The sequence below is a fragment of the Oryza brachyantha genome, chromosome 1 (genome assembly GCF_000231095.2).
Source record: "Oryza brachyantha chromosome 1, ObraRS2, whole genome shotgun sequence".
NCBI classification, from domain to species: Eukaryota; Viridiplantae; Streptophyta; class Magnoliopsida; order Poales; family Poaceae; genus Oryza; species Oryza brachyantha.
The window spans coordinates 8,542,137-8,560,614 of record NC_023163.2 but is presented as its reverse complement, the minus strand read 5'-3'; the positions used below and the strand labels follow the sequence as shown (position 1 = coordinate 8,560,614).

At 39.1% G+C, this 18,478-nt stretch overlaps 2 protein-coding genes across 2 annotated transcripts; both read left to right on the top strand.

Annotated features, from left to right (window-relative positions):
* The first annotated feature begins 1,117 nt into the window (after positions 1 to 1,117).
* LOC102717948 (nodal modulator 1) lies at positions 1,118 to 18,478 on the top strand. Its single transcript, XM_006645734.3, has 27 exons — positions 1,118 to 1,312; positions 1,409 to 1,474; positions 2,587 to 2,673; positions 2,854 to 2,910; positions 3,020 to 3,084; positions 3,175 to 3,341; positions 4,373 to 4,434; positions 4,522 to 4,605; positions 4,716 to 4,872; positions 5,700 to 5,815; positions 6,226 to 6,354; positions 12,125 to 12,196; positions 12,276 to 12,371; positions 12,451 to 12,528; positions 12,933 to 13,058; positions 13,322 to 13,498; positions 13,585 to 13,785; positions 13,871 to 13,984; positions 14,070 to 14,320; positions 14,454 to 14,496; positions 14,569 to 14,817; positions 15,654 to 15,881; positions 16,359 to 16,450; positions 16,773 to 17,001; positions 17,136 to 17,492; positions 17,943 to 18,016; positions 18,111 to 18,478. The coding sequence occupies exons 1-27, from the start codon at positions 1,196 to 1,198 to the stop codon at positions 18,214 to 18,216; spliced, it is 3,600 nt and encodes a 1,199-aa protein (XP_006645797.3). The 5' UTR covers positions 1,118 to 1,195; the 3' UTR covers positions 18,217 to 18,478.
* LOC121053320 lies at positions 9,006 to 10,829 on the top strand. Its single transcript, XM_040520132.1, has 2 exons — positions 9,006 to 9,268; positions 9,509 to 10,829. The coding sequence occupies exons 1-2, from the start codon at positions 9,030 to 9,032 to the stop codon at positions 9,753 to 9,755; spliced, it is 486 nt and encodes a 161-aa protein (XP_040376066.1). The 5' UTR covers positions 9,006 to 9,029; the 3' UTR covers positions 9,756 to 10,829.

Below are 18,478 nucleotides of genomic sequence, written 5' to 3'. Positions count from 1 at the left end.
GTCTCCTCTTTGATGTGCCAGGGGTGAGGGCGATACGACGGACGGACGGACGGACGGGCTAGCTAGCTGACCGGCGGCATTGTTTGGTTGGTTCAGGTCCATGAAAACTGGTACGACGATGAGACCGTGTCTGCGTGCTTTGTCGGGGGGATCGGTGGCCAAGATCGATCCGCAGGAGAATGGGTTTCTTTGGACGAGCTTTTACAACCGTAACTACTCACCGGTTTCTCCGACGTGAGAAAAATAGTACTAAATTAGCGTATAATTATTTAATTATTATTATATAAAAACTTATAAAATAGATTCATATAATTTTTAAAGCAACTTTCGCATATAAGATTTTTTTTATAAAAAGTATCTCATTTAGTAGTTTAGGAAGCGTGCTCGGAGAAAACCTAGAATCTAGGTCAGATAACATAGCTAAAAATGGTGTCGTATACTCTCGTTATCATTTTCAGAATCCATTTTTTTAGAATAATAAAACAAACGCGATAAACCAAAAATCCTGATATTCCTACGTACGGAGAAACTAACTTTCAAGTGAAATTATCAGAATCCTAACCTCTACAAACAGACCTCCGTCTTGTATGAGCAGTGTAGTGTGAAAATCGTTTTCGCGAGCCGGATAGTGACCAAGATTGCCTTCAAAGCAGACAGTCAGTCTAACATCAATGTTTCTTACTACTACTGATAAGTTACATGTGCTTTGCAGCAAGATATTGGGCTACAACATGCTATTGGTTGTTCTATGGACTTAATGGGAACCTGATGTCTAGAAAAGAAAAATAAGAGCAAATAAACATTTTTTCTTTCTTTATGGACTTTCATAAACTCAAGTGGCATGTAGCCAACACAATGATTGAATAAAAAAATGAAGTCTATGTGGAACAAATAAAGAGAGATATATTCTTTGGGTCAGTTGACACACGGGAGCCCGCAGGTTTTCTTCGAATTTAATTGATTATTAAACGGGCCTAAAGTGTGGGCCGGATCATAGTTCCATCCACACTGTCCAATCCCAGCCTAGATCAGCAGCCCACAAAGCCCACGAAAATTCTCTCTTTCCAAACAAGCACAGAAGCAAGTCATCAACTCGCAGTAGCGGCCAGTGACTACTACTACGCCTCTCACGGCAGCCTCGAACTCGTCGTCTCGTCTCCCTAGCATGCTGGCCGCCGCCCGCTAGATCCGATCTATGGATCCGCGCCCCGCCTCCATCCCCGTCCTCCTCCTCGCCCTCCTCTGCCTCGCCGCCTCCTCCGCCGCCGCGTATGCCTCCGACGAGATCCACGGGTGCGGCGGCTTCGTCGAGGTCCGTCTCACTCAACTAGTTAAGTTCGGTTTGGATGGGATTGGATTGGGTGGTTTCGTTCCCCGCCTGATGCAGCTTTTGGGTTTGCGCATGCAGGCGAGCTCGGGGTTAGCCAAGTCGAGGAAGGCGTCGGACTCCAAGCTCGACTACTCCGACATCACGGTATGCCGCTCGGCGCGCGGACGATCGGTTGATTTTGCTTGCGCGTCCGCGAATTATAGCTTCGCTCTACTTGGATCGAGCTTTTGCCGGGTTGTTCGCGGATGGCTAAGTAGTTGTAATTGCTTGTTGCTTGGGGGTGGTTCAGTCTCAACTGGGACCTCGTGGCGAGCTGATCAGTGATGATTAATGGGAGGCCGATGCCGCTTGTTTGGATAGCTGCTGTTAGTTGAGCGAACTGTTTACATTTCGGAATTGCTCGTTGTTTCGTGAATTTTGGTACTTGCTGATGTCTAGTAGTAAAATTCCTGATGTATGCTATCAATGTGATTCTAGTATGATTCCTGATGTCTGCTATCAATGTGATTCAGTATGATTCCTGATGTCTGCTATCAATGTGATTCTAGTAGTATGATTCCTTATGTCTGCTATCCATTTCATTCTAATAGTATGATTCCTGATGTCTGCTATCAATGCAATTCTAGTAGTATGATTCCTGATGTTGAACATTGGTTGAAGGTTTACTCTCTTTTAGTTTGGAAATTGGTATATTGGAGGATTACGATCAGATAAATGATGTCTTTCTGCTAACATTTTGACACCATAGTATGTATGCATCATATTTTACTTTTTCTGTTACCTATGCCTTTTATGAAGAACAAGCTAAGATTTTGCTTCTGATGAGTGGCGACGTGGAGTGGTATGATCTGATTGTGCCTTGAACAAATGAAATATGACTGTTTTGTTAATTTACAGCATTTCAAGGTTTTATGTAGGTAAAAAAGTTTGGACTTTTTGAAAATGCTGTGAACAGTTGCTGTGGCATGTAGCCATGTAGACATTTATTGACATTTTTAGTGCTAAGCATAATGGTCAAATGGCAATATATGTGTCCCAATAATCCTTCTATTTGAGAACTTCCTTTGCTTCTCTAGATATATAGTGCTGCATCAAAGAGACCCACATGGCCTCTATTGTATTTGTATCACCTTTACATCTGAAATATTGGCTGTTGATGGCGTGCTAATTTCATGGCAGCACATGTTGTATTATTTATGCTTTGTATGTGTGGTTTCTGGTGTGTTCAGACTGATCCCCTTAACTTTCTGAATCAGGTTGAGCTGTGCACTACTGATGGTTTGGTTAAGGAAAGCACTCAGTGTGCTCCTAATGGATACTATTTTATCCCAGTCTATGACAAGGTATTTGTTTTTGTTGTTCTTTGCATTTTTTCGCTTTTGACCTTTATTAATTCTCTGAAAACTTCTGTAAAACTAAGAATAGAATAAACTGAATTAGATAACCTTATTACATTGACAAGATTCTTAGCATTGTCATGTTGAAGATAATAGTCTATTCTTTCCATTGTTTTCACTCCACAGGGTTCATTCATGGTCAGAGTTAAGGGGCCCAAGGGTTGGTCATGGAAGCCTGAAACTGTAAGTTGATCTCTAGCTAAATCTGCACACTATTTCTTTGGTTCCATCAATATTATATTTTTGGATGTGAACTTCTTTTGTCCTGTGAAATGTTCACTTCACATTTCAGGTTCCTGTTGTCATTGATCAAAATGGATGTAATGGCAATGCAGATATAAATTTTCAGTTCACTGGGTCTGTTGCTTTGTTGATTTGGTTTTGACTTCTTTATGGTTTTCCTTTGAATATCATATTTAATTTTCCAACTGTGAATACACCATGCAGGTTTATGATATCAGGTAAAGTGGTCGGAGCTGTTGGTGGGAAGAGCTGCACCAAATATGGAGGACCTTCTGGTGTCAAAGTTGAGCTACTGACGGACTCTGATGAGTTAGTTGTTTCTGCTTTAACATCATCTACAGGAGAATATTCATTCGCAAACATAATTCCAGGTTTGACTTACTTTTCATTTAATATCCCTCATGTATAGAAACTTATCATATATGCACATATAGAGTTTGATGTGATGAATGCTACTCATTTTCCTATGTGCCCATATTGATATCGTCCCTACTCCCTAAAACACAACTTTAACCGCTAATCTCTATCACAACATATGTATGAAAACATGATAAAGTTATAATACTACGAGAGTAACTTTCAAGACAGATAGAGATGATTTCATGTATCAAATCTAAATATTTGAGAAGACATATATACTCATTACTCAAAGTTTCAAAAGTTGACTGCAAAATGATTGTATGTTTCAAAAATTGACTGCAAAATGATTGTATCTGCAACCAGTGGAAGTACCCTATAAAGATTTTAATGAGGCGAATCTCTTTTATAGTACTATTAATGTGATGTTTCCTTTTTGTTCAAACTCTGTTAGAATTTTAAAACAAATAATTTACTGGTGTTCATGCCATGCATTGATATTTATACATCTTCACTATTTATTTCTTGCCAATTATACAAAAATAATCTAAAAACAAAAAAAAATATGGTCTCTTATACGAGCCAACACAATTAATACGAGCTACATTCATATTTCTTGGAAAACCGTCTGAACCACCTCTTCGTAAAGAGACAGCTACTTTCACCCCCCCCTTCTCTACCTCCATCTCAGTTAATTGCTTATGTAGCAATGGTATGGCTAGCTCATTTAAAACCTTTGTACATGGCCTTAGGGCGTCAACCTTATGTAAGCATGTGGACCTTTGACCTTTGTTCCAAGTTCCAACAAGTCAGGGATTGTTTACCTTTATCCACCGACCACCTTTCCAGCTCAGCATAGGATGCTAGCTCAACCCAAAAATTGCTTTCTGTCTGACAAAAGATGTTGGCTATGTTCTGCGTGCACCCCACATACACAAGATATCTCCATGTATCATGTTTGACCTTTTTTATTTCTCTCGACTTGCACTCTTGTTAGACTTTTCATACTTGATGCCTTTTTATGCTTTTCCGCACTCTTGTTCAGGGCGCTATAACTTGCGTGCTTCTCATCCTAACTATGAAATTGAGACAAGGGTTTCATCAGAGGTTAATATTTTTATATCAAATTACATGCTGTTATATTTTGTCACCACATTTGTGTTCTGCTATAACGTCACATGTTTTTCCATGTAGGTGGACTTGCGATTTGGAAATGCTGTTGCAGATGACGTTTTCTTTGTATCTGGATACAATATCCATGGCTCTGTAGTTGCACAGGTATTGAAGGAACCTAATAACTAGCATAACATTGAACAGATCATTTTGAAATTTATTTCTTCTTTTGTTGAATCTGCAGATTAACTTTTTCCATGCATTTTCTATGATAGGGAAATCCAATCTTAGGAGTTCACCTGTATTTGTATTCAAGTGACGTAACTGAGGTGCCTTGTCCACAAAGTATTAGTGATGCACCCAGGGAAGGCGCTCTTTGTCATGCAGTATCTGGTGCTGATGGAAAATTCACATTTAGATCATTACCTTGTGGTAAGTTGGTAACTTATTCAACCCGCCTGAAATTCATAGTGCATAGTAACTCGTACATTGAATTTCTGTCTAATATGTTTCCAATGCATCCTTTTGCCACATCTTGTGATATTTTCAGGAGAGAATAGGTTTGCATTCAGCTGCTCATATATTAAGTACTCCCTCGGTATCTCCATTCCAAAATATAAGCATTTTGAGAAAAAACTTTGGTACCCCTCAATAAATATGGGAAGAATTTTGAATGTGAATTGATTGATGGGACAAGTAGAACTCTGAACAGTGCTAGAAATGCTTATATTTTGGAATGGAGGGATTAACAATCATCATCTCTAAATAAAAAAAATATAACTGGTCATGCACAAGTTGTCCTCATGCAATGCTAATGGTAATCTGAAAAAAAAAATCTTTATTAGCAGCTAACTATATGAGAACTGTAGAACATTATGTCCATACAATTTCTGTTCCTCATTTGCCACTGAACTCAAAACAATCACTTATTTACCACTAGTGTCTGTCTAGGCTCTCATGTCAGTGGGACAACGACAAATAAGGAAATGGGTAAATTTTGAACGGCATATGATGATCTGGTCCCACTTTGTCTTGAATGCAACAAGTATCATTGGATTAGTTCAAAATTGTAAAAAATCCTTCTTAATGTTTGCCCTACAGTGTTTCGACTTACGAGTGCAAAATGCATGTTACTAAAGTTCAGTGCTTGATTAGCATGGGGGAGTTTCATTGCTAATAAATAATATGTATGTGCGCTTGTGAGTGTGAGGTGTTTCTTTAAATGCAAATGGTTTATTTATTTACTACAAAATTTGCAGGTAACTACGAGCTATTGCCATACTACAAAGGAGAAAATACTGTTTTTGATATCTCTCCCCCTTCAATGCTTGTCTCTGTTGAGCACAGTCATATGACTATCTCCCAAAAGTTTCAGGTAATGCTTGAAATTGCTTTTATGTCTCATACTTTGGATTATGAAGTTATGATCAAATCCTTACTTGGCAACAAAGGTGACCTATCATTTAGCATCATGGATAGACATAAATTGAAGCTAACCACAAGCTAAATCACTGCAAAATTTCTGAATAATGGATACGTGAAATGGAGATGCATGGCTGATTTAATAAAAAAAATATTGCAAGGTTAACAGGGTGCAATTGTTGGTTTATGTGGTAGCTTGATGTAGACTCGACATTCCAAACTTTCAGCTGCTTAAGCATTTAAGTTTGATATGTTGTTTTCTTGATCTGTTCATCAGTGTCACACATTGTTGTCTCTTTCACTCCTTACAGTGGACCTTCTCTCCATTAGTTGACTAGCGATTCTTCATTTATATCTTACTAGGTTACTGGATTTTCTGTTGGAGGACGTGTTATTGATGGATATGGTGCTGGTGTTGAAGGTGCTAATGTTGTAGTGGATGGTCAGTTGAGAGCTGTGACAGACGGTCTTGGGCATTACAGACTTGATCAGGTACTGTCACACAATGTTTTCTGATCGGCCGATCGGACCTGATCGCCATGGCACCGATCAGGTCGATCAGGACGATTAATCGTCGATCAGCCCGATTAATCGAGGCTGATCGGTACAACAGTACGGTATATTTACCAGAACATACTAATTCTATATACTATTTAGTGTGCAGCATAATATACAACAATAGAGATATTATTTGAGGGTTAGATGGTACTTACCTTTGAGCTGAGGTGCCCATAACTCCAGATCTCTGTCCCACACTGCATATTTCTTTTTTTGACATGATGCTGAAAATAACAGTGAACTGAAATTAGTGTCTGAACTCTGAAAATAAGACTTGGGGCTAGAGGAACCTAGAGCAAGACAGCAAGTATATAAAACAAGGCAAACAAGCAGTCAAGCACCTAGCAACCAACCCAACCAAAACTACAAAAGCAGTAGCACAAAAATAAGCAAGTTCAGTACAAAGTACAAACAAAACTACATAATTAGGCAATGTCATCAAATGATTAAAAACAACACATAGTTTCAAGTTCCAACACAAGCAGCCATGTAACTATCTAACTAAGCAAATCATCATCCAAAAGAAAGCCCCCTCCATCTCCAGTTGCTGGTCCTCCATCAAGTCCATCTCCTGGTCCTCCTCCATCTCCATCTCCATTTTCAGCTTCTGAATATCATCACTTTGTCGTTGTTCTTGTCCACCATCTATGTCATTATTGTCACTGTCATCTTGTTCAGCTTCAGCAATATCTTGGACAGTAGCAATTGTCTTTCTTCTTGGACGCTTCCTTTTTCTAGCATAAGTCACAAGAGCACGATCACGAGCAGCGGCTACTGCCGCCCTAGGCAAATCACGACCTCGTAGACTCTGAGTTGCACCAATAGCTTGATCCACATTAGCCCAATTGAGATCCTCATCAGCTGCATGGACTAGATCACAGTTGTCATCAACCCATTCATTCTCCCATTTCTTCCGGTTGTAGCTAATATACACCAACTTGTTCAGCCTTTTGTGCTCTAATCGGTTCCTTTTTTTGGTATGGATCTGCACATAGAAGATAAAAGAAAGTGAATCACATAGGTTAGAAACAAAGTGCAAACTTTAGTTAATAGTAGTAGTAGTTTTACTTACATGAGCAAATGCACTCCAATTGCTCTCACATCCAGAAGCTGAACAGCAAAGACTAATAATCCTTTTTGCGAAACTCTGGAGCTCAAATGCTAGGCCACCATATGCACCCCACCAAAGAACTGAAATACAATGAACATGGTTATAAGAAACAGGAAAAGGGTGAAGGAATACAGAAGGAACTATTGTTTTACAAAACTTACTAGGATTCTTTTTATCTCTGTCTCTTATTGCTAATGGTTTTGAGAAGCAACCGCCTTCTGATCTATCATAATCATTGGCTTGCTTAAGAATCTGGGTTTGTTCATCTTCATCAGTCACCATCTTCCACACAACATCATTGAACATGGACCTCAACCTTGCAGCTCGTCTCTTGTCTTTTTCCCTAATGTCAAAGAACTTGCCTGGATTCAAATATAGTGCTGCACCATACAACTTTTGCTCCATTTGATTGTCCCACCTCTTATCATAGCACTCTAGTACCTCTTTAAGTAACGTAGGCCTGTCTTTCAAAGCATCACTTATCGAACACCTTGCATGATCCATGGCTGCCATGATCTCCGGAGCTGCCGGTGTCTCATCTCCATCTGCTATCCTTAGAGCAACAAGAAGTGGTTGAGAAGCTTTGAGACAATTTTCCATTCTGCTCCAAAATGCGATTGAGAGGACAATACTCTCAATCTGTCGGCCTTCACTAGTATGAGACAAGCTGTTAGCATGCCATTCTTCACTAACAAATAAACTTCTCAGCCCTTGCTTGTGCTTATACATACTTGCCAAGGTGAGAAATGAAGTGGCAAAGCGAGTCACAGCTGGTCTTACAAGATCTCCGCCTATCTTGTTTCTCATTTGATCTAGAACTCGTCCATGCTTGTAGATAAATCTGCACACCTTCTTTGCATAATTGATGCAACTGTTGAAGGCCTTTATCTTCCCAATGTCCTCCAATAGCAAATCCAAGCAATGTGCAGCACAAGGTGTCCAATACAAGTGTGGGATCCTCTCCATAAGAATTTTTCCTGCTGCCTTGTAGTTTGATCCATTGTCTGTGACAACCTGAACCACATATTCCTTCCCAATCTTGTCAATTTGCTTCTCCAACAAATCAGCCAACATAATTGCATTAGCTATCTCACTTGAAGCATCCACAGATCCTATGAAGAAGGTTCCTGCTGGACTATTGACAAGAAAATTGATGAGATGGCGGTGGCTTGTGTCTGTCCACCCATTGGACATGAGTGTGCAGCCATATTCCTTCCAAGCCTCCTCATGCTTCTTCCTCAATTCTGCTGTCCTACTCACAGCCCTATCAAGCAATGGCTCTCTAATTTCATGATATGTGGGTGAACGGTACCCAGGACCATATTGACCAATGGACTCGAGCATAATCTCCCAACTTCTTGAGTTGATGGCATTGAATGGTATTCCATTCTCATAAAAAAAATCAGCAACATGGTCATCAACAATTTGTTTAGCCTGTTTATCCTTCTTTGTGCAGTGCTCAAGAGTAGGTTGAGAAGTCTTGGAAGTATGCCTATTGATGACTACTTCTGGTGTCTTCGAAAGCATGGAGCTAACTGACTTGGAGTACTTTTGGGTTTGTGGTTTTGGTGGAGCAGAAACTAGAAAAGAAGTGATTGCGGCTTTCCTCTTTGCTTGCTTTCCCTTTGTCCCAGAACTTGGCTTTGTTGATGGCTCAGGAACTTGTTCCTCATCATTTGGAACTTGTTCAGTTTCATCGACCTCTTGGAAAAGCGTTATCCTTGAGGTCTTCTTCATGTAAGCAGCTATCTCATCCCTAACTAACTTAGGTGCTGTTGGGCACTTCTCTGTATCACCAAAACCCCCACGAATATGCTGCTTGAACCTGCCGATTCCTGAAGGGACTAACTTCCTACAAAATATGCATTTAATATACTCCTTCGAAATATCTGGCCACCACCCATACTTCCATCCTGGGTCCTTAGATTTGGCCTTCCTCTTAGGATCTTGAGCTTGTGCTGCCTCCTCTGTATGCAGTGCAGCTAGTGCCTTTTCTACTGCTGAAGTTAGAGATGAAGCATCGGTGGCTGCCGATGAAGAGCTCTCACCACCACCACCAGCAGTTGAGGAAGGAGCAGCCGATGAAGCTTCAACTCCATCACTTGAGGTTGAGGAAGGCATGATGACTTCCACAGCATCACGCCGCCGTGGCCGCTCAACATCTGCCAAAGTGCAAAGTTCAGAACTGAGAATCAGACCAAAAATCAACAAATTCAGAAGTTGAAGCAGAGCAATGTGCACTAACCACTGGAGGAGGAGCTCATATTGCTTGCAGGTGTGATACCGGAGGGAGGAAGCAAGCCTGAGTGCCAGATTGCCTAGTGCCTAGGGGAGGCGGCAGAGGCAGAGTCAGGGACTCAGGGGAGCTGGAGAGGCGGAGATAGAGGAGGAGAGGATGGGGGCGACCGGGCGAGAAGCACGGGCTGGCGAGGAGTTGAGGACGACGGCGGCGAGAAGCAGAACAGCAGAGAACGCGAACTCGCGAAGAGGAGAGGAAAGAAATTGGCGGCGCAGGGGAGTCTGGGAGAGAGAGGTGATGGCGCAGGGGAGAGAGAAGAAACCCTAAAAATATTGGGCCGGCCCAACTAAAGTGATGGCGCAGGGGAGAGAAGTGATGTCTAGGCCTGATCGGCCTGATCGTTTTCCACCTCTGATCGGCCAATTGATCGGACCTGATCGCCGATTAATCGGACGATCAGGTTTCTGATCGGCCTAATCGTTTAGAACACCCTGATCGAGGTCAGGGGACCGATTAGCCCGATTAATCGCGATTAATCGGACGATCAGATAACATTGCTGTCACATCAAATTGTTGGTTGTCACATATGTTGTTCTTAGGAATTAGGATCTCTTTTCATCATAATGTTGCGAATAGCTCATTATCAATCTGCAGAGCAGTTTCTTTTTTCTTAAAGTACTCAAATACTTGTTGGCTGATTCCTTTCTTATTGATCCAAGTTTTGTGGTACAAGCGTGCAAAATATAAGATTTATTTGGAGCACCATTAAAAATTGAAAAAAACAACAATATACTAAAAAAACAGAAAATTGAGAAGTATAAGTATGTCAACCAGTTTGGAGACTCACGTTTAAGATGCATTCTATCATAAACTGATCGAGTTTGGTTTAGGAACTGCAGTTACAGGATTACAAAATTCAATTTTCATGTAGAATCCTAGATCTTGCACTGTGACTGCATGTTTGTAGTAATTAGCCATAATCCACTCTGGTGAAGTTGTCACATTTCAAAAGCCTTGCGTATCATGATGGATTCCAACGCCCTACATTCAAAGTGTAGTCTTGTGGGACATGTTTGATATTCTAGAGTTTAGAAGCTGTGCCATTGGGTGTTAATTTTGATAATTATATATAAGCAAAAGGTTACAAAAATAATCTGTTGAAAGTATTATCACAAGAAGTTTATTTTTACTGTTTTGAGACATATAATCATGTTACATCCACTTTCTTATATATCTTCAGTTGAAATTTGCGAAAATTGAACTCATGCATACCTTAAACTGTTGGTCTGGTTTGTTTTTTTCGTACTACGAGTGACATAAATGAGGGAGTCCACAGTAAAAGAACTGAATCTCTTCATGGAAGATATGAATCATACACCCATGCAAAATATTGGAACAAAAAGGAGAAGTTCATCACTAATTCAAAAAACCGAAGTTGACGAAGTCGGTATTTATGGAAACAATGGAAAGCAACGGCCCATTCCCCCTGCTGCGTATTTTTTCCTTTTTGTTTTCCCTTTGGGCTATACTTAACAGAGATTTGATCTAGCAGAATAATTTTGGGTAGCTTTATTTTCGAGGATATTTTAGGGAAATTTGTTCACAAAATCTATATAGCAAGTATCAAATCTGATAAACTTCCCTAATCTTCTTCATAGAGATTACTGTATAGGTCTGGCCCCACATGACAGAATGATCAATGGACAATGCTATACTTATGACGCCAGAGCATAAGAGTTTACTGAGTATTTATGTCCAACAACCTAGTTTATCATGGGTTTCTACGTGGGTAATTCATGGCCTATCATTACTGTCAGTGTCATACCACCCCCTCACAATTCAGCATGCACTCTGCATATCTTGACTTCCTGCCTGATTTGTTCTGCTTCTCCATACTTGTTGGAACTTTTTGTTAGTGCTCGCTGATATAATCAGGCAGATGTATTTTGCTGAATAACCAACCTTTTGCCACATTCTCACATAAAATTGCAGTATATAGTTGTTGGTACTTGAATGCATAAGATTATGTAATTGTGTAAAGTTATGCTCGACGATACATAAGATTAATTTATGCGCTGGTGCGCTGCATACTGGTGGGATATGTTATGCACATGAAATGGATGTATGCATTAGCTGCATCGATTCACTGTTCAGTTCAAGGCATAAAATGAGTAGAAACTAAAACATTCAGATTTATTTGGAACGAGCAATTTCATAATTTCACTTTTGTAAGTTGTTCAAGTTCTTGAAACAAAAAATAGAAACAAGTCTCCAGCTTGTGCACTTTCTAATGATATTTGAATCTGATTTGTTATTTCCATTCGACCACATAGTCATTGTGTTGCCTTCTATAGGTTACCTCCAAGAAGTATACTATTGTTGCTGAGAAGGATCATTATAAATTCAACCGTTTGGAGAATTTCATGGTAACAGAGTTTTCTTGAGGGTGCGTCTTAAATTGTTAAATTCCAGCTAAATGGCTGAGATTTCTCTTTTTTACATTAGATTTTGCCAAACATGGCTAGCATTGATGATATCACATCAGTTCGATATGATGTATGCGGTATTGTTCGAACAGTAACCCCAAACTCCAAAGCGATGGTAATATCTCTACCTAGTATTTTGTTTCAAATGAAATTACCATGAAAACTTAACCTTACAATTTTGATGGGGATGGTAGGTGACTTTGACACATGGGCCTGAAAATGTAGAGCCGCAGAAGAAATTAGTGAGCGCAAATGGAAGATTTTGCTTTGAGGTATGTTGCTTTTTTGTTTGATGTGAAAATTATCTTATACTTCTAACTAATGACAATTGATTCATTTATATTTGACTACATTCAAGATTGCTTGCCAATATTATTTATTGCAAATAAACATGTAGATGCTTCACAATCTTCTGAAGTGGATCTTTCATGTATATAGATAAAAAAAAGATAAATCAGTGAAATCATGCTAAACATTTTTCTACCAGTTAGGGCAATGAGAGATTACTTGTTCTTTATGTGAATAGCTTCCTCTTCTCAGGAAGGTTGCTGATTTACTTGTGAAATATTGTCTGATATTGGCCTGAGCCATCCTACAAGCTTCAACATTGTTATATTTATTAAGTTCCAGATGACATAATTACTAATTCCGATTTCTTTGTTACTTACACTTGCAGGTTCTTGCTGGTGAATACCGCTTATCTGCCCTACCTGTAGATACCGGTTCTTCCAGTCTCATGTTTTCACCAGGATTTATTGATGTCAATGTCAACAGTCCATTGCTTGATATAGAATTCTCTCAGGTAAACAAGAATGTTACTTTTATCTATGTGCGTTCTGTTTTTGGTTTTAGAAAGATAATTACTCCCTCCGTTCCATATTATAAGATGTTTTGATCCTATCTAAATTCATCCATGGATCAACGGATATGTTTTAATTAGCATCTATATGAATCTAGGAAGAACCGTAACATCTTATAATGTAAAATGGAGGTAATAACTAGCATTGTGCTTGGTTGAGGTTTATAGAATGAGATAACATCTGAGATTTATCTCTTTGTGAACAGTCACAAGTCAACCTTCATGGTAAGGTCCTGTGCAAAGAACAATGCAACCAAAAAATTCTGCTCTCGCTTGTTAGATTAGCTGGGGGAATTGAGCAGGAAAGGAAGACAATTACTTTGGAGCAAGATAATGTTAATTTTGTGTTCAAAAAGATATTTCCTGGGAAGTATCGACTAGAGGTAAATCTTGCATAGTGGTCTCTGAATTTGAAATTGTTTTCTGTTGTCTTGGTTTCATAACTATTCTTAATACGGTTTTATTCCAGGTGAAGCATTCATCAGCTGAGGCATCTGCTCAGGACGATTGGTGCTGGGAGCAAAATGCCATGGATATAAATGTCGGTTCTGATGATGTGAAAGACATTGTGTTTGTACAGAAGGGCTATTGGGTAGAGCTGGTCTCAACTCATGAAACCAAAGCATACATTGAACATCCAGACTCTTCTAAACTTGATTTGTTTATAAAGGTCCATCCTTGGGACTGATGAATCCTCAACATGCTTGAAGTGGTATAACTTTTAATTAACTTAATCTACTTTTAATATTGGGCAGAAAGGATCACAAAGGATCTGCATAGAAACTCCTGGGCAACATGAGCTTCATTTGATTAACTCTTGCATCTCCTTTGGGAGTTCACCAATAGTATTTGATACAAAGAATCAAATGGTAAGCTTCTTGCATAAGTTGTGCCTATGTTTTTCTATGCAACAGTTAGTTTTTCTTATTAATGCTAAAATGTTCTCTCTTTTAGCCGGTTAATATCAGTGCAAAGAAGTATCTTGTAAGAGGTGAACTCCATGTGGAGATGGATTCCCTTCAGGAAGAAATTGATTTATCTAAAGATATTGGCGTTGATGTATTCAAGAGCGATGGGACTTTCATCGAAAAAATCTCTACTGCTCCTGTTCTTGGAAAGAGTTATCAAAATGACATTAGTGCCTTTGAGTACTCCATTTGGGCTGACTTTGGGGAGGACTTCATTTTTGTTCCCCATGATGATAGGTATAGTGTTTATGCTGTGTTTTTTGGTTCCCTCAGATTGTTGGCGTTTCTGATTTCTTTGTTCTGCAAACACTAGAGTAGTTTTTCTTAATCTATTTTACCATCTTTAATACTTTATTCAATGTCTTCACAGTGCTAGAAGGAAAAAGATCCTATTCTATCCATCAAGTCAGAAGGTGAGTGACACATGATTGATAAACACTACAAGTGGTACAGAGGTTCTAATATGTTCTTGATATAACCTGCAGTTTTCGGTGGCTGTGAGTGGTTGCCAAGACACTGTTCCTGCAATAACTGCTAAAACAGGTCTATACCTTGAAGGATCAGTGTCACCTGCAATTGCTGATGTTGACATCAAGATTCTAGCAGCAGGGAAGAGCAAGTATGCACCTCTGAAGGAAAGGGATGTAGCAATGGAGACAGAGACAAATTCTGAGGGATCATTCTTTGCAGGCCCCCTGTATGATGATATTGGATATACAGTGGAAGCATCAAAGGTTTGTACTATTTTTCAAGCATACTTTTTATGTTAAACAATTCATTTATTACACAAACTCAAGGTGGTAGAGGCTGGAGTTGCTGGCCAAATTCTTCTGTTATGTATGGTATAAATCGTTGCGTGAGTACCGCTTGCTGCAAAGAACAAAAAACATTTCGTTCTTGTAGATTGCAACTGGTGGTGGGCTATTGTGGTATAGATACTACGAAATTAGAAAATTGTTGGTTTTGCTGTTCTTCCAAGTTCACATGCATGAATTGATTCCCCTTATTAGAGGAAAATATCCTTACACAATTGGCTATCCGATCTATACAGTCTAAAATATCCTCCTAATACCCCTGACCACATCATACTGAGTTACTGACCTAATGCCATTTTCTCAGTTGTCTTTCTTTCGACGGAATCAGTTTCCACCCTATTTTGTTTGTGAAGTGAATTGACTTACGCATACCCCTTTCTTCAAACTGGACACATATAATAAGTGGTGTATATGTGAGTGCCTGTTTGTTTTTGTTTACCTTTCCAATAATTGGCAATTGTATATCCTGGTTAAACTGTGTTGTAGGAATTGGTTATCTGCCGACCGCCCTTAACTAAGTTCAGATTCCAATAGACAGTTGTGCTATGTTATATTATTTTCAGTTGAGTATCTAAGTTGAGAAACTGTTACAAATGTGAAATGAACTTCATTTGCCTCTGTCCCGTGATAATAATATAGGAACCAGATGTTTAATCATGGATTAAATAATGGGAATATTGGAACATTTAAAATCAGCAGTCACCAAACACGTTTTTGTTCGATATACTCTGATATCATTCTGAAACTTCCTGCAGGCTGGCTATCATCTGAAGCAAACTGGCCCGCACACCTTTTCTTGTCAGAAACTTGGTCAGATATCAGTACGGATTTATGGTGAACAAAATGCGGAGCTTTTACCGTCTGTATTATTGTCTTTGAGTGGTGAAGAAGGCTACAGAAATAATTCTGTTAGTGGTTCTGGTGGAACTTTCAGCTTTGATAACTTATTCCCTGGAAGTTTCTTTCTCCGACCTCTTCTCAAGGTCTCTCTCTCTGCTTTGTAACTTTGTATCATGTTTCTTCTAAACAATCCCAATATACTGACACCAACGTTAAGGAGTCTGTTAGTATATCAATGGCTATTTTCTCACAATTTTCATTCGTTTGATGAGTCATGACCAAACTGCAACTTGTGGTTTATTAGCTTGTTCTTTCAGCTTTTACCACCTTCATCCATCAGAATAGTTCATTTGGTGACAGCATCCAATCCATCTTCTTATTGACTGATTTGTCAAATTTCTGAAAGGAAAAGACCAAGGAACTTTTCTTTCATTTGAGTCCCTGTTATGCATCGAGCATGGCCTGGTCTCCCCAGGGAGACTCGTCGATGTCACTCACACTTGAACTAATTATGAGAACATTTCAATCCACTTATGTTGACTATTGAACATAAATATGAGTTTCACAATAAATTATAAGTTTAGCCTTAATGATTTATTGATTTGGTGTTTCATTTGTAGGAATATAAATTTACTCCATCAGCAGTTGCTATTGATCTCAGTTCTGGTGAGTCTAAAGTGGTTGAATTCCGTGCAACCCGTGTTGCCTACAGGTACTCTTTTCCATCCTGTGCAGCTGATTTTTTGGTGCTATAATTGCCCCCCACATCTTGCCTTATATGGAAGTCATGCCTTTTCTGATATTTAAGTTCGCATCAACATTAATTTTTAGATGAAGTTTATGCATTGATTATGCACCATTACAAGGGCTAGTATGACTATGAGCTATCTAATGCCTGATATGTGCAGTGTTTTGAATTAATCCATTATAATCTACTCAATGCTTTGTCTGCTGACAGCATTTTCTATCAATGCACACACTGACTTTACTGCAACCAATCTGTTTTCACTAACTCGACCAATATTTCAATGTAGTGCCATGGGTTCTGTAACACTGCTGACTGGCCAACCAAAAGAGGGGGTTTTTGTTGAAGCAAGATCTGAATCAAGAGGTTATTATGAGGAAGCTACTACTGATTCTTTTGGTAGGTTTCGCCTTAGAGGACTTGTCCCTGGCTCAACTTATTCTGTAAGAGTGGTTGCAAAAGATAATCACAGGTTTGCAGCAGTTGAGCGTGCTTCACCTGAATATGTGTTGATTGATGTAAGTGGGACTTTTACAATTATCATTTATGTCCTTTTCACACAACATTTACACATCTCAATACTGCAAAAATGTTTTGGAATGACTGCTTTTATTCTGATCGTGTATGCTTATCAACAAATTTGCATAAACAGATTGCTCAGGACGACATCTCTGGCATTGATTTTGTTGTTTTTGAAAGACCAGAAGTTACAATTTTGAGTGGTCATGTGGAAGGAGTTGATGTTGACATGTTGCAGCCGCATCTGTCTGTTGAAATTAGATCAGCTGCGGACCCTTCTAAAATAGAATCTGTACTCCCTGTTCCTCTCTCAAACTACTTTGAAGTACAGAATTTGCCGAAAGGCAAACATCTTGTTCAGCTTCGTTCTGGTCTTCCATCACATACTCATAGATTTGAGTCAGAGATAGTTGAAGTTGACTTGGACAAGCTACCTCAGATTCATGTTGGTCCTCTTAAATATAAAACCGAAGAGCGACATCACAAACAGGTAATTTCTCTGACAAGCCTGAACACTGTAAGGCCAATTTCAATGGGAGTCTTATGGATAATAAATAGGATGTTACGTAGACATTTTTGATGATATGGCAAAGTATTAATAAAGAGAGATGAAATGAGTTTCATAGAGATGAAACCTTCTAGTAATCTATGGAATAATAGATGAAACTATGCATTAAGAGATGTGCGTTTTATCTTAGTTTTAAACTTTTTAGATAACATGTCACTCTAGGTAATCGTGTCTATAAAACTTAAATTGAGGATGGCCTAACTTGTTTATTTCTGTTTCAAACCCTGATCTAATGATTAAATCCATGTTTTGCTGGAATTTCTAGGGCACAATAAATCTTTATGCACGTCATATACATGATTTTATGCTTTTATATTCCTAATCTGTGTACTGTGGTTGTTTAGCATATGATTAAATTTATATTTCGTGCAGGAATTAACTCCAGCCCCAGTATTCCCTCTTATTGTTGGAGTTTCTGCCATTGCGCTTGTCATCAGCATGCCAAGGTTTCTGCTATATCACTATAGACTTCATTGTTCTAACATCAAATAATTATGATTGTAGGAATTGTTTTAACTGATATGACATTGATGCTTGTAGGCTAAAAGACTTGTACCAAAGTGCTGTGGGAATGACTACCCTAAGTTCTGTAGCTGTGCCGAGCAAAAAGGAGCCAAGAAAGACAATAATGAGAAAGAGGGCGTGAGGCGTAAATTAATTAGCTTCAGATTAGGTGTCGGAAAAAAACGGTTACTGACAATTTGATCACGTCAGGAGTAGAAAATAGCCGCTTCTTTGCATTTCAAAGGGTATTTTTGCAGATAAAAATCGACAGTCGATATTTATGTACTACCATTAGCGACTACAAATTTTGATGCCAATGTTGGGCATGTAGTCATTCGAATTGTTGTACGATAATACCATGTACAGTTTTCAGGCACCAGATGAAGTTCCGAGAGCCTGATTTA

Coding starts and splice junctions, on each gene's coding strand:
- LOC121053320 (XM_040520132.1), top strand. CDS start 9,030: ATGACTACTTCTGGTGTCTTCGAAAGCATGGAGCTAACTGACTTGGAG. Junction 9,269..9,508: donor ATCCTTGAGGTCTTCTTCAT/GTAAGCAGCTAT, acceptor CTCTGTATGCAG/TGCAGCTAGTGCCTTTTCTA.
- LOC102717948 (XM_006645734.3), top strand. CDS start 1,196: ATGGATCCGCGCCCCGCCTCCATCCCCGTCCTCCTCCTCGCCCTCCTC. Junction 12,529..12,932: donor ATGGAAGATTTTGCTTTGAG/GTATGTTGCTTT, acceptor TTACACTTGCAG/GTTCTTGCTGGTGAATACCG. Junction 13,786..13,870: donor AACTTGATTTGTTTATAAAG/GTCCATCCTTGG, acceptor AATATTGGGCAG/AAAGGATCACAAAGGATCTG.